This window comes from Toxotes jaculatrix, chromosome 8, assembly GCF_017976425.1.
Source record: "Toxotes jaculatrix isolate fToxJac2 chromosome 8, fToxJac2.pri, whole genome shotgun sequence".
NCBI lineage: Eukaryota > Metazoa > Chordata > Actinopteri > Toxotidae > Toxotes > Toxotes jaculatrix.
In genome coordinates this window covers 11010500-11025417 of record NC_054401.1, presented here as the reverse complement: position 1 = coordinate 11025417, position 14918 = coordinate 11010500, and the positions used below count along the sequence as shown (strand labels likewise).

General features: G+C 41.1%; 1 protein-coding gene across 4 annotated transcripts; it reads left to right on the top strand.

Moving 5' to 3' along the window:
• The first annotated feature begins 129 nt into the window (after positions 1-129).
• On the top strand, positions 130-12677 carry rprd2b (regulation of nuclear pre-mRNA domain containing 2b). 4 transcript variants are annotated; one of them, XM_041043716.1, is made up of 10 exons: positions 130-333; positions 6453-6582; positions 6731-6912; positions 7062-7114; positions 7236-7362; positions 7916-8091; positions 8419-8704; positions 8839-9093; positions 9531-9695; positions 9846-12677. In XM_041043716.1, the coding sequence occupies exons 1-10, from the start codon at positions 138-140 to the stop codon at positions 11858-11860; spliced, it is 3585 nt and encodes a 1194-aa protein (XP_040899650.1). In that variant the 5' UTR covers positions 130-137; the 3' UTR covers positions 11861-12677. The 4 variants fall into 4 exon arrangements, with proteins under 4 accessions (XP_040899650.1, XP_040899648.1, XP_040899649.1 ...); XM_041043714.1 differs by having other exon boundaries at positions 9528-9695; XM_041043715.1 differs by having other exon boundaries at positions 8836-9093.
• Positions 12678-14918: the final 2241 nt, after the last annotated feature.

Sequence of the window (14918 nt, the reverse complement as noted above, 5' to 3'; positions counted from 1 at the left end):
TTGTTTTATACTGTGAATTGCTTGTGTAATTACAGTTGTGTGTTTATTGTAAAGTAAAACATGGGGGCGTGTTTTCTCATTACATTAGCTCCATCATCTCCGCCAGAAGCAGGCGATCAGCAGACAGAGCTGGAAAGATGGCGGCCGGTTCTGGGGCTGCAAGCGGCCACGGAGCCCGCAGCTCTACCGCTGCTCTGGAAGCGTCTTTGGACCGGCGGTTTCAAGGAGTATCCAACACTATGGAGTCAATACAGGGGCTTTCGACCTGGTGCATTGAAAACAAGAAGTACCACGGCCTTATCGTTCGCCACTGGATGAAGTGGCTCAAGAAATGTGAGTAGCTACCTTGCCGCTGAAGCTAACCCGCTAGCTAGCGCACTTTAGCTAATTCAAAGCCATTTCTTACCACCTTGCAAAACTCTACTGTAGGGATTAGTGGTGGGGTTTGCTGAAGTACAAGGCGAGTTAGTGCTTCACAAAACAATGTTAATTTAATTCTTAGAGAAATTTTCATCTTTAATCGATTGCATCTCTTAAAGGCGACACTGACGTTGTTATCGCTGCTTAAAATCAGCCGCTAAGCTAATACCAGCTAAGCTAATGCTAAGGTCTCCCTGCTAGCACTGTTTACACTAGGGCCTCCCGGGGTTCACGGTCTTGAGAGACTTAATTCTGCTTTTTGACGAAGAATTACCATGCGCTGCGCCGCTTATCTCAAAGAATTACCACTTGAGATAAAGCTGGCTACAGCGTGTTCTGTTAGATTTTAGTTATACGCCAGCTTTAGTGGGTGTTTCGTAGTTTGAACCGTGTGCAGGTTCTGTTGTGGTCTGACCTGCAGCATTGCCTCTGTGAAGTAGCGCTTTTTTTTTTTTTAATAAAACTCAACGTAAAGGGAATCTTCACCTAAACTAATCCAATTTAAAATCAATCAATCAATAAATAAAATAAAAAAAAAAATACATGCATAGGAAAATAGGCAGGAGAATACCACGAGTTCAAACCAAGTCGCAGTTTAACGGCACATGGTAATTTGCTGATGGCTGATACATGAGTTCTGAAAATAATGCAGGTAAAACTTTTACTTAAGCTTTGACAACCAATTTGTACATAATAAACATTTATCTTTAAAATATACAGTAAGTACCAGCGTAAAAAATGGTGTGAAGTAACTAAATACATTTACTCAAGTACTAAGTTCTGTTTTGAAGTATTTGTACTTTGAGTACTTATATTACTTTTTACATTATGTAGTTAAACTCCATTACAGTTCATAAGCAAATTAAGTTTTGTTTTGTTTTTTTACTCAGTTGCATTTATATCGTTACTTATATTTATCTACTTTTCAGATACAGATTAATAGTACAAAATGTAATCCACAAAAAAATTTTAATGCATTATTATAGATTAAGATAAGACTGTGTTGGTCATTAAAGCGGTGTACATATTGATTATAATATAATAATATATATTTTTCTAAAATGGGCCTGTCTGCATACTGAGTACTTCTGCTTTTGATACTTCAAATATATTATGATGCTAGTCATGTTATACTTTTGCACAAGTAAAATTTTGAATGCAGGACTTCTACTTGAATATTCTACACTGTGGTATTGCTACTGCTATGCAAATAAAATAAATGTACTTCTTCTCACCGCTGGTAAGAATGGAAGCAGTTTAGCATCATAAGTAATGTAATTTTAATGACTTAGAAGTTGCTGTGTTGGCGTAACATATTCAAGTGATTTCAGCTTGATATGTGTGTTGTCTAGGTTGGTTATATCAAACTTACAACAAAGCAGAAATTTTGGATATATGTCCATTGTTGGTGAGTCATCACAAGTACAGTGACACCTGAGCCAGTGGATTCTGACAAGTGTTTGGCCTCATTTCTAAATCGGGGGTCGTCTGCATTCTCTCACTGGTGTGTTCAGATCTGTTATTGTATTACCAAGTGTTGGAATTCCCAGTTTAGCGGTTCAGATGTGCTGACACAGTATATCTGTGGACTATCAGTGTACCAGCAGTTTTTGTTACTGCTTATATTAGCAAATCTAGTATCATTTGCACCAAAGCAAGTGTAATAGTTTTTTTTAAAACAACACTACTGTGTTGGAGGCATGTCTGAAACTGCATTTGTAACAGTGGCTGGGCGCAACTCCCAGCCACTGTCAACACATTTTGTACATAAAGTTCAGACTTGTGGGTTTTTGAGAGTCCTGCATGCAGCACTGTGGTGGTGTGCAGCTTCACTAATTAAACCAATTTTAATCAGAAGCTTTCAGTAGTTTGCCAAAAAAATATCTTAAAAAAGAAAACCCATTGATGAAGACTGTGAGATTTGGTTGAAAGCTAGGGAAGAAGCTAGCAACTGGGTATTGTGTTGAGATTTTATTTGTCAAACTGCTGTTTTGAAGGTTGAGAATGAACTTCCACACTTGCTTGTTTGCAATGTTTGACAAAAGTCAGACTTGAAATTACAGCAGGATTTGAGTTAATGTGCTGTATGTTGTAGTAATGTATGACTGAGATCTTTTTTTATTAGTATGAGTCAGTGAATTTAGTGAAAGGTAATACAATGGTAAAGCAGATGAACTGAACTCTGAATTCTCAATTCTTATATAGACCTCAATACCATCAACATATATTGGTTATATCTTTACTTCGTTATTTTGTGAAATCTTAAGTCATCTTGTCTGTCACTTTGATCAGCATTATACAGTATATCTGATATTGGTATTTTGTACTGCTGTTGATATCATCCCATTACTTACAATTACAGTGTGTAGTCAGCTATCTTATAGCACAGGTTTACGGAAATGTCCATGGCCTCTGACGTAAGATGAGTTCGTGAAAACTAAGAACTGTTCTAAACTTTTGTAGGAGAATTTTTGTGTTAAAAGATGATTGCTTTTAAAAACCTGCAGTGAGTTTCATCCAGTTCTTAGCTGTGTGTCGGCACAACAGAGGAGGCAGTAGAGTATTCCACATATTTCACCTGATAATATTTTGTTCATTTAGCCATTGATATTGATGAATAGAGGCTGGAATATTATGAGTGTTGTTAGTGAGTTTTATGCTGTTGCAAAAAAAAAGAAAAGTGACAATTTTGACTGCTGGTTGATGATTTTGTGTGCAGGACACACACACACACACACATATAATTCTGTTGATGATCACTGTTCACTGATTAGGCTATGAATTAGTTGACAGTGTCATAAGAAATGTGTTTTTGTATTTACTGTTGGAACAGTTAAGTTTCCCATCTTTGGAAAGAAATAACAGTTGTCAAACATTGTTTAGTCTGTAAGAGGATTGAGGGCCCATTATCATGGAGTGAATATCTAAAAGCTGCTAAATACCATCTCAAATATGTGTTGTTAAAGCTTATGAAGCAGGATTTAACTGATTTATTGGACTGCATTTATGTCAATATGTATTTAAACCAAGACAATGTTGTGTACGTGTAAACACATCAGTGATCATAGATCATAGATCATTCATAAGAAACTGTACATGAAAGCTACATTAAGAAAATGATGCAAGGAAACAGTCAACAGAAATGTTGATTAAAATGTTCTCCAATCTTACCCCAAGTTAAAAATGTAACTTTACATTTTTATGTAAAATGTAACTTTACATTTTTAACTACAAATGTTGAAATCCAAAGAAGTAATACATATAAGGTAATTGTTACTGGAGGGAAATCTTTTTTTAAACGCACAAGTTCCAGCACAGTGTTTTGCAGATTTGGCTGCAGAAACAATGCCAGCAAATACATTTTCAAAGTATTTCCGTTAATAAAGCATTACCAGACCTTTTTGAGGCTTCAGTCCTAAAATTAGCAGGTTTAAATTTATCAATTAGAAAGTTTCCAGTTGAATCGTCATGATGTGGCCATTTTTTTTTTGTAGAAATCCCCATCATGCATCAGTGACAACTGAACAATGCATGATAAAAACCTATGCTGACAACACACAATGAACTCCTGTGCGCTGGCTGAGTTGTTGTTTTCTGATGGAAAGCAGGGCCAGCTAACCAACAGGCTTTGTCGTTTCATCTTTTTTTTATTTCAAGGCTGCGCTTTATCATTTGTGAATGTGAATGCAGTTGAGAAAAGAGACTGAAAAGCCACGTCAGATGTGTGGAGGAGTATCAGAAATGATCTAAATACCTGCAGTATGTCTTTGTGCCTCAGCTATGGCATTTGTGTGTTTGTTATGTGTGTGCATTCAAGAGCTGCACAAGTCTTATATGTCATATCAGCACCATTACATGGTAAATGAACTTGTTTGATCAATGCTCTAGTAAGACACTGAAATGTCTATTACAGGAGATGATAAACAAGTTCCAGTTTTAGTTAAGTAATGTTACTAGTGTGGAGCTTGTTTATTTTCAGAGAGGGTGACAAAATACTGAATTTTTAATTGCTGCAATGTTTATTGATGCACGCTATACATTTGAAATTTTACTTGACTCCAGTAATTTATCTGTTCCCTTTACTGTGTTGAGGGGAAGTGTACATGTTATGTGTCATCAGTTTAGATTTATCTTAAGTATTATAAGTCATCTTTTCTGTCCAAAGCCAGTAGCTGTGCTATGACGTTACTCATTTATTAAGTCAAAGAAGTTGATTTGAACTGGATGTCGTTAAATGAGATGTCATACATATTTGGGATGTTGAATAACACATTGATGCTGTAGAGTTTGTGGATATTTGAAACTCACTCTTCTGATGTTTCTTTACCTGCTTTGACTGTCATTTAGAAGCTGTGTCTTTTGCTTCACTTCTTGCTGTTGAAGCAACGTTTTTCAAACTCCATTTCAGATTAGAGGCTCTTTCAGGTTTAGACACATCTTCTCTGTGGGGATTTTGATCTCCCCCTGGGAATTTTTAGCGTTGGTCATTATAACTGCTGCTTGTTTGTCTGTGCATGTGAATTTAGACATTTAATAGGCAATTGTCTTCTGTTGTTGTTGTTTCACACTAGATACAGCTCCTGTTATTCTCAGTTCATTTGAGGTATTATTATGAATCAGTTTGGTATAAAATTGATGCTTTGATGTCAGCCAGGTTTCTAGTGGGCCGTGCTTACTGTGGGTTTAAAGTAAAGTTATAGGGCGTATTCTCTCAGTGAATCCTAATATGATATACCTTTTCTGTTACAAGCCCACGTTGTGTGGGTCTGGCTTGTAGTAGCAGTCGTTTGAATATTGGCCTCAACTATATCACTTTTTTGTCTCTTCTTTTTCGTTTACCATTAGATCAAACAAAGAAAGTGATTTGCTGATGGTTCTTAAGTATTAATCGTGTGTCTTTTAGAGTAACTGCGACTCTCACATCTTCTAAAATGTGTCAGAATGTGACAAAGTAGATTTAAATGCAGTAAGTTATTCCTGAAAATCAGAGAACATTAGCTAAAATTTGTGCTTACTGCCGCTAATTGAGTATTGCTCGGTAACATAAGGCTACTAAATGATCTATTTTAGAAAGCAGGAGAAATTATTGTGTCCTTGCCAATATTGAATTTCTTTTGGAAATGGAAACGCATGACTAATACAAGTGAGGTGACCATGGAAACAGATTTCCAGATCGATGACTCAACTAAAACGTACCAGACAAGCAAGGACAGTCTTCAGCCTTCTGTTTAATTGTAGCTGTTTCTATTCGGTAATTAAATAGATCAGAACGTCTTATAAATGCTTTTGGATGAAGCCCAGCTGACACAAAGACAAAGACCGTTGTTAGCTGCTGATTGATAACAGATATATTTGTATTAGTGTATGACGCCTGATTTATAACAAATAAAGAAAAATAAAACAAGCACAGTGTATAATACAGAATTAATAACTTACGACAATTTGTGTGATGTGTTGATATTAATAGTACAGTTCATTTTCAGAGTGGAATATTAGTTGGAATATTAGTTGAGCACATTAGTGCAAAATGTTTTTGAGTCTTGTAAAAATGCATGTTGAAGTTAGTATGAGGAGTCAGTTGTCAGAATATATTATTCACAAATGTCTACAAGTTACAGATATCCATACTGATAGAGTTTAAGAGTTTAAACGTTTTTTTTAGAGTTAATTAAGAAGAAAATGTTATTGTTGAAAAAAACTTGTCACTGCTCTTTGGTGGACAAACTAGGTTATTAACTCGGTTTGTACAATTTCATGTTACTTAGGAGCTGACATATACATGGATAAAAAATGTCTGTGATATCAGCCAAGATGCATTTATCAGTCCTAAACAGTTTCTTGCATTTTGTACCCTTAGGAGTAATGTATACTCTATACGCTGATTTTTGCAGAGAGAGAGGAAGGACACCCAGGACACTTCCCTGGCTGCAGCTGAGCCGGGGATGTTGCAGTTATGTTGTATGCGCTTTAACCATCCTGGAGTAATGTGCACTCTTAATCTTACCCTGTCTTCTTTGTCTGCTTTTTTTCAGCTGACAACAATCACCGCTTGAATCTCTTCTACCTTGCCAATGACGTGATACAGAACTGCAAAAGAAAGAACGCCATTGTCTTCCGTTCAGCCTTCGCAGATGTCCTTCCTAATGCGGTTCAGCTCATCAAGTGAGTGCTCAGAGTTGGTGTTCACCTGTAGTACTGAGCCAATGTTAATTGTGTTTGTTGCTTTAAAATATATGGCTGTTACTGGTCTGTCCTCCCTCTCTGCTTTTATTGAGATGTGCCATGTTTTGTCATCATTTTTCAACGTCAGAGATGGAAAGGTGCGTAAATCAGTGGAGAGGATCTTTTCAATTTGGGAGGAGAGGAGCGTGTATCCTGAGGAGGTCATCGCCCAGCTCAAAACCAGCTTGATCAAAAAGGAAAAGGAGAAACAGAAGGAGAAAGAAAAGGAGAAAGAAAAGGAGAAAGAAAAAGAGACTCCACCTTCAAATGGTAAGTTTGTAACTAGTCATGTTAACCTCAAATCTCTAAGTGCAACAGTTTCCTTAAGTTTCAGCCAACTAATGATAGATTACAAATTATTTCCAGATGCAATAGTAAGTTGTATGTATGTAAGTTTATATTTTACTTTAATTCTCTAGCTCCAGTAAACACCAAAGCTGCCCTCAAGTCCAAGATTGTAGCAGAGTTCACAGTAAGTCTCATTTGTTTGTGCTGTGTGAGATAGCTTTGTCTTGACTTGTTATATAAAACGGTGCCATCAGTAATGTCACATCTTGTCATCATTGTCCATTTGCACTCCGTTTCTTTTCTAGCCTCATACCCTCGTCGAACAGTTGTCGAGATATAAGAGAGCAGTTGCAGAAGAGGAGTTCAGGGAAAAGCAGCTGGCAGCTCTCAGGGTGGACGTCTGCAGCACAGAGGCCCTCAAGAGACTTAAAGGTCAGATGTCACTGAGCTATGTCTCCACCAGCGTCACACTTTTTGTCCTATGCACTTTGTCTTAAGCCCCAAACATACTTGATCTTTGATATATGTGTCCTCTTCGAGCTGTGCCTAAAGAGAATAGTGTGCACTTTGCTAGCGGAGGTGTAGATTTAGGTACAGTTAGAGGTTCATGTAGTGTTTCTGTTAATATTTCTTCAGTTTAACGTTCACAGTAAAGTCTGGGGTTATCTTGAATAAACTGGGTTTCCTTAACTGGTGCTATTGATTCAATACATATGTTGATTTGTAAACCATTGGTACATCATCACATGTTCAGTCAGTGTTTAAGGTTTATTATGTTACTCAACAGATCAATACACATTTAGTATAATAAAAATATATGTATGCACATAGTTTGCATAGTTATCAGTTGAAAGTGGAAAGGATAGACAATATGGAGTTACAGAAGTAACAGGGAACTATAGAATGATTTTCAGAGGACACAAGACAATCAGTGTACCTTGTATTTAATTTTTTATGCTTGTTTGTTACTCGTCTCCTTTTCCAGACAAGGCAGGAGGGAACAAGTTCGCCAAGGACTTTGAGGATGGCAGTTTGAAGCTGCAGGAGTTTGTTGGCTTCCTGGAGAAAGAGTTGAAAACAGGGCCTCCTCTGCTGGAAGCTTTGGGAAACGCAGACATTTTCTACGAGATGCAGTACAAGGAGGTTAAAATTGTTGCCAATGTGAGTTATGGGTCAAATCATTGCACTGTCACTTTTCCTGGTGATGTATACAGGGTGCTGTGGCTAAATCTGAAAACATAAACGTCTTTAGAATTTGTTTCTGAGGAGAGGAGTTGAAAATAATTTTAACAGGCAGTTATTTGGAACTTGTTAATTCATGTGAAATGTCATTGTGTCACTATTCAAAATAAAACTCATAAACAGAATGGTGACCTACACATCACCATTCGTGTGTTGCATCTTAGAGAACAATGTAAATGTTAGAATAGATAAAATTAACTGGAACAGCTTTTTTATTTTCTTCAAATGTCCTTAATTCTGTTTCAGGCGTACAATGCCTTTGCCAACCGTGTGGCCAGTCTTAAAAGGAAACTGGATTCCCTCAAGTCAACTCTACCTGGACCTGAAGACTCCCCCATCCCCTCACCCTCCGAAGATGCCCCCTCCCCGACCGGCTCTGACTCACCCTTCATGGCACTGGGGGCTAGCAGAGCCCAGGTGGATCCAGAGCTGGATGGCAAGGCCATGGATGAAGGAGAAATACCAAGTGAGAACAGAGACATGGAGGACATGGATATGTCTGATGAAGAGGCTGATGCTGCCACAGCAGGGGGTAAGTGGCTACAGAGGGTTGTAGATCTGTGGCTGCACTGTGCAGAAATGTTTTTTCTCCATATAGATCCATATTAGGCTGCCCGGTTTCAGATTTGAAAATATATAAGCTCTTTGAATTATTTTCACGAGCAGATGGGAAGAAAGACAAGGCGTCCACTGCTGTTTCCAAGGCTACAAAGTCAGATGCAGCGTCAAAGCCTCCAACGACACCCACGAAATCGTCAAAGACAAATGCTACAGCTGCTCCCACAACCACTGCAGTGACTCCCACCTCTGCCACTGCTCAAGGTGCTTCAAGCACCCCACTGGGAGTCAACTTGGCGAAGGTGGACTTGGGAAAGATCAGCTCTATTCTGAGCTCCCTTACATCTGCCATGAAGAATACAGGTGTGTTTGGGGCTGGGAGAAGATGGTGCAATGATGATCAAGGCCTACTGGAACAATACATTTAAGAATTTCCCCGAGATCCTTAAAGTTACTGTGAGACAAAAAAGTCATGTTCTGACAAATACATACTGAGACATTGCTTTAAGTAGAAAGTTTTGTATTGTTAATGGTCAAGAATAATCACAATATTTTTTACTTTTAATGAGCCAGAAGTTGTCTGTTGAAACTCAAAGGTAATTCTTGTCCTTACTGTAGCATCGAAGGAAGAAGAAAAACTTACCTGACCTGTAAAAATTCACGCCTGCACTGCATGATGTAATAAGAACAGGATTTTAGTTAAGAGCTTCAGATTGATTTAATGCATTTGACTTGTCTCTGAGATTTTGTGCTGTGGCTTTGATCTTCCTATCTCTCTGTGCTTGCCTGCCTCTCAGCAGCTAGCCCATCACCTCGGCCGTCTCCTGGGACTCCCACCACTCCTTCTGGCCAGTCGACAGCCTCCAAAGCAACCCCTCCGAGCCCTGCCCTGGCAAGCATCCTGTCACGTGTTGACATCACACCTGAAGGCATACTCAATGCTCTGTCTAAAACAAACACACCAGGTAAGTCACATAAACACGGCTTATATTTTTAATTACTAATAGTATTTATTGAATATTATGTATGATGTATGTGATATACAATTGTCTAATTTGTCTCCAATGTTATAATTTCTTTTTCTCTGACCCCCCTGTGTTTTTGTCTTGGTGCAGGTCTGTCCTCTCTCCTGCAAACTGTAACAAACACTGCCTCTGCTCCTCCCACCCGAACCTCCCCAGAATCATCAGCAGTTAAAACCCCACTCACCCCAACCACCCCGAAAACAAAACCCAGTCTGGGGAACAGTCTCAAACGAGACATGCCTGGGAGAACCAGAGACTGGGAGAAAGAGAGACAGCTGTCCCCCCCTCCTCCGCCACCTCCTCGTTCCTCTGCTCCTTCTGTCTCTCCCCCCAGCCTGGAATCAAAAATCAACAGTTTCTTGCAGGGTAATCCAGGTTTTAGTCTCGCTCTAGGCGATGTCAGTCCCGATGGAGTGGATGGGACCCCAGTGAGAGATGAGGCTGCGGGCACCCCGACCCAAGATGAGATCATGGACACACCTGGGAGTGTGCCAGAATCTCTAGGGTCTTCTGGTGGTCATAACCTCTCACCCACAGCCTACCGCAGTGAACCCTGGGACGCTGTGATCACCCCGTCAGGAAGCAACAGCGATGGAGACTTCCTGGGCTCCTCTGCCTCCCGATATGGACCTGGGAAAAAGAGCAGCATAAAATTAAACGATGAAGCAATGAATGTAAGGAGGCAGGTCTCCTCTTCCCCCAGTAATGACATGAAGGGTAAGAAAGATGGACAACATAGCCAGTTAAGAATGATGGGCATCAACAGAGGGATGGGGGAGAGGAGACTCTCTGCAGGCTCTCGTAAGGCCAGCATTGGCTCAGATGATGGAAAAAGAGAGGACAAGGGGAAAGGCCGAGAGTCTCCAGGTGGGGATCGGAAAGAGGGTCAGTACCATCGCATTGAGACACTAGTGTCGCCCTGCAGTGAAGGGGCACCCATCCAAACTCTAGGCTACTCGAACCGCCCCCTTGCTGGAGAGCGCATCAAGACGGTAGAGAGCATCCGCGTGATTGGCCGAGGCTCTCGGCGAGGGGGTGGGACTGGCGGTCGGCCAGGCGGAGCGATGTGGTACGAAGAGGAGGAATACATGGAAGCTCCGCCTCCCTCACCCCACGGCATCCCCCTGCCTCTTAATATTGGCCAGGGGGGCACGGAGGACATGACCCCCTCCATGCCTCCTCCTCCTCACCCACAACTCCTACTCCCTCATCTCCACCCTCCTCCATCCCATCCTCTCCCACATCCTCTTCCCCAAGCTCCGTTCCAAATGCCCTACCACACGGAGAACATCCAGACCCCTCCTCCATCACACCTCCACCAGCATCCTCCTCCTACATCCCCTTTCTTCGGTGGTCCTCCACCGATCCCCCGACCCCCCCTGCCCCCTTTACCACAGCGCCCTTCCCCTCCACCTACCCACCCTGCTATGCCCTCTGCAGTCATGGTGGGAGGAGTGTTGGTCCCTGTTGACCGTCCTCTACCTCTTCCTCTCCCAGTCAGGCATGAAGGAGCAGAGCGAGGCGGAGTGGGGCCCAGAGGAAACAAAGGGGCCCCTCCACCCCTCATGACATCGTTGCTAGGCGAACCCCCTAAACTGCCCCGTCCTGGCACAGTTAAAGAGCCTTTTGTCCCACGCCATGCACCCCCCCTCCACCGCCCAGGTACGCCTGGTGTTCCTCCACCTTTACTGGGGAGGGTGAAGGAGCCTCTGAATCTACCTCTTCCATCCCCCTCTCCCACTTCCACATCCTCCACAACCTCTCCCTCCACACCCAATTCACCTGCAGTTGACACTGCCCCCACTCACCTTCCTGCTCAGTCCGCTGCCCCTCCGCTCCAGAAACCCCCCACTAGTCCTCCAGCTCAGCCCCGCAACCAAACCTCTAACCCTGTTCCCCTCCTCAACTTGCCCAGTCCTCGGCCCCCAATCCTCTCAGTCCCCATCTCGCAGAGACCTCTGCTCCGAGGCCGAAACCCCTCTCAGCAGCTTAACCAAGATCTCCCCATGGGGGGGTTTCGTGGGGGCAAGCGGCCCGGTCCTCCATTCACAGGTGGTCCCTTCCATCACGCGCAGAAGAGACCCTTCCTACCCCCACGCTACTGAAGTGGTCGTCTATGACAAGCTGAATGAGAAGTGCAAGGCACACATCTAGCAACAGTGTGTGTGTTAGCCCCACTGGTATGAGCCCAGATATCTTTACTCTGTTAATTAGCTTGAATTAAACCTGCCTTGAGTCGTGTGTAAATAGCTGATTAAATCTTCATGCTTCAACTAGATAGGCAGCCAGTCATCTTACACTGTACAGTACAGCCAAGAGGTTATCAGTTACATAGTGCAGAGTTGTGTAACAACCCTCAGCCTGTCCCCTTTTTCCCATTTCTCCATACACAGTAGGAAAAAAGTTTCATTAGGTCTAGTTAAAGAGTGACTTAACCATGGGAAGGTAACAGATAGTTTAAGCAGAAAAGAAACTATAGTTTATTAAGAGTTTGCCTACCTGTGTGGTTACTGATTTACTCTGCCTGAGAGAGAGCAGGAGCGTGAAACAGAAAGGTATGGGTCTCATGGGATACAGAGGAAAAGAAACTAAAAGCAGTAGTTTGATATCTTGGGAAATAAGCATATTTGTTTTCTTGCTAATATGAAGCTAAAACCAGCAGCCAATTAACTTAGCATAGCATGAAGACTGGACATGGGGAAATGCCTGGCTCTGTCCAAAGGAAAAAAGAAAACAAACCAAAACAAAAAAAGCAGCATCTCTAAAGCTTGTTTCTCGTTTGTTTTAACTGTACAAAAGCGTAAAAGTGTAAAAATGACATGTTGGGGATTTATGGGGGTTAGTTTTTGGGCACTGACTTATGTGTAGTGACTTATTTGTGTCTCTGCTGATTACCTGATAAACCTCATGTCAACCACAGGACTCCAAAAAGTCACCGTTGCCTTCAGACAGAACAAGGCTAGTCTAGCTGTTTGCTCGTTTCCAGTCTTTATGCTAGACTAAGCTAATCCAAGATAAGCTAACCACCTCCTATCACCACCATTCATATTTAAGAGACACTTGCTCTAAGAAAAAAAATAACCAAATTTCCAAAAATGTCAAACTTTGCTTTGAATATGTTTTGAAAGTGTTGAAAGTAGGTTCTAAAATGATCTCTTCTTCCATGAGTGTGTGTGTTGTGTGTGTGTGTGCTGTGTGTCCTAAAAAGGTATTTCTCCTTTGAAGTGAGAAGTGAGATTTGTGTTGCAGCTGAGGTTAACACTTGTTCATATTTCCGAAGTACTTGCTGTAAATAATATTCTTCTCTTGCTCACCCTTTTTCACCTTTCTACCCCTCCCACTGTATATTTCTAAGCTTGTAAATATAAAAAAAAAACCACAAAAACTGACATGATACAGCTTTTTCCTCTTCAAGCTCTTGTTTCTGTTAATGAGGACAATGATCATCACTCATGCACCCCGTCTTTACTGTGATTGAGGCCTTGGATAAGCTTTAGCACCAGAAGAATTTCTCTGCAATATCTGTCGCACCTTTCTGTCCTCCTTTTGAAACCACCACGCAGAAGAGGAGGGTGAAGATAATTATGTATTTTTATTTCTAAAATAAATGTCTGCCTGTGCGCGCTTTAAGTTAGACATCAGTCATGAGGATACACAGCAGAGGGGGGTGGGGGGTGGCATTTCAGTTTGAACCACACTCTTACTAGGCTTCAACATGTACTGACCTGAATAAAATCCAGAGTTTCAATTCAACTGGGAGGGGGGGGTATTTTATTTGGTCACTATTTATCACTTGAATTGCGCTGTTTAAATTTATTTGCGCTGTTCAGCTGAATTTTCTGTTTTCAGAGATACTTTTTTGTGTACCTACACAGCTGCTGCCATTTTCATACTGCATTAACATTTATCGCCTTTATTTTTTGCGCTGTATTTTTCTACTAGTTTTGGTAGTTTTCCATTTGCAGCAGCAGCAGCACCCACAGATGATATTGGGGGGTTGAAGAGATTTGAGCCAAATAGAATTTTTTTGAAAATGGTCTATTTAAATACTCCAGTTTTTTGTCCCCTTCCTCTGTTTTGTTTCTTTGCTAATTTCTTGCTTTCGCCCTCGAGCCCCCTTGTGCTCACATGGCTTCATCCAAAAACACTTCTGCACCTCTCAACACATCTGGGGATATAAAAGGGTCAGCACCATGGCAGCAGTCCTCCTTTTTTTTTTTTTTTTTGTTTTTTTTTTTTTTTGTTTTTTACAGGAATTGTTGCCACAATGCTGCCCCCTGTCCTACATCGATGTAGTGCATCCACCTAGTGAGAGGTGCAGGCTGAGTGTTGCTGTCAAAGCCTCATGTCTCCTGTGTTTGGCTGATCATGGAGTGTGTGTTGTGACCTGTGCTCATTTGCAAGCTAACTTGAAAGTACAGTTCGTCAAGACACCCTGAGCACCTGCAGACGCTCTAATATAAAGCTGGTGAATAGATACATTGTGAAAATGTAAGAACAAGCAGAATATTTGTCACTACAGTGTTCGCACATGATCAGAGCTCTGATGTTTTTCTGAGTGTTAACACAAAGCCTGTTACCTTTCTCTGTAAACTGTATGTCTGTCATCTCTGAAGCCACACCGTCGAACAGCTAATAATCAGTTTGGTGTGTTCACAGAAAGCTAGATCACTTGTTAAAACATCTTCACCTATACTAAGCATCCACCACGTTCAGCGCTGTCGAAGTGTACCTGTAAATAACCTCTCTTCATTTTCTCTTGACCGCAAGACAACTTTGACGAGTTGATTTTGAAAATGACTGAAGATGTGACAAAGCTGATGGTCTGTGTATACTTATAAGTTTAACTGCTATTCCTGCTTTTCTCATCAATGATGCTATATCACTGGTCTTTGAGTGTCCAATCCTTTCTGGTGTGATGCACACATTCTGCAGCAGTTATTTGACACAGTGGATATATGCATACATCTTTATATTTTGGGTTGGGGTTTTTTTTGTTTGTTTTACAGAGTATATCACAGTATAATAAGAATGACTTTTTTGTCAGTGCTGTCATGGAATGACTTTCATCCATTTTCCTCACATATTTAATATATCTGTCATTTTGTCTGTTGTTGTGCCACTGACTGTAAACAGTCTGTGCTCTGTCTTAACAAGGGAGGT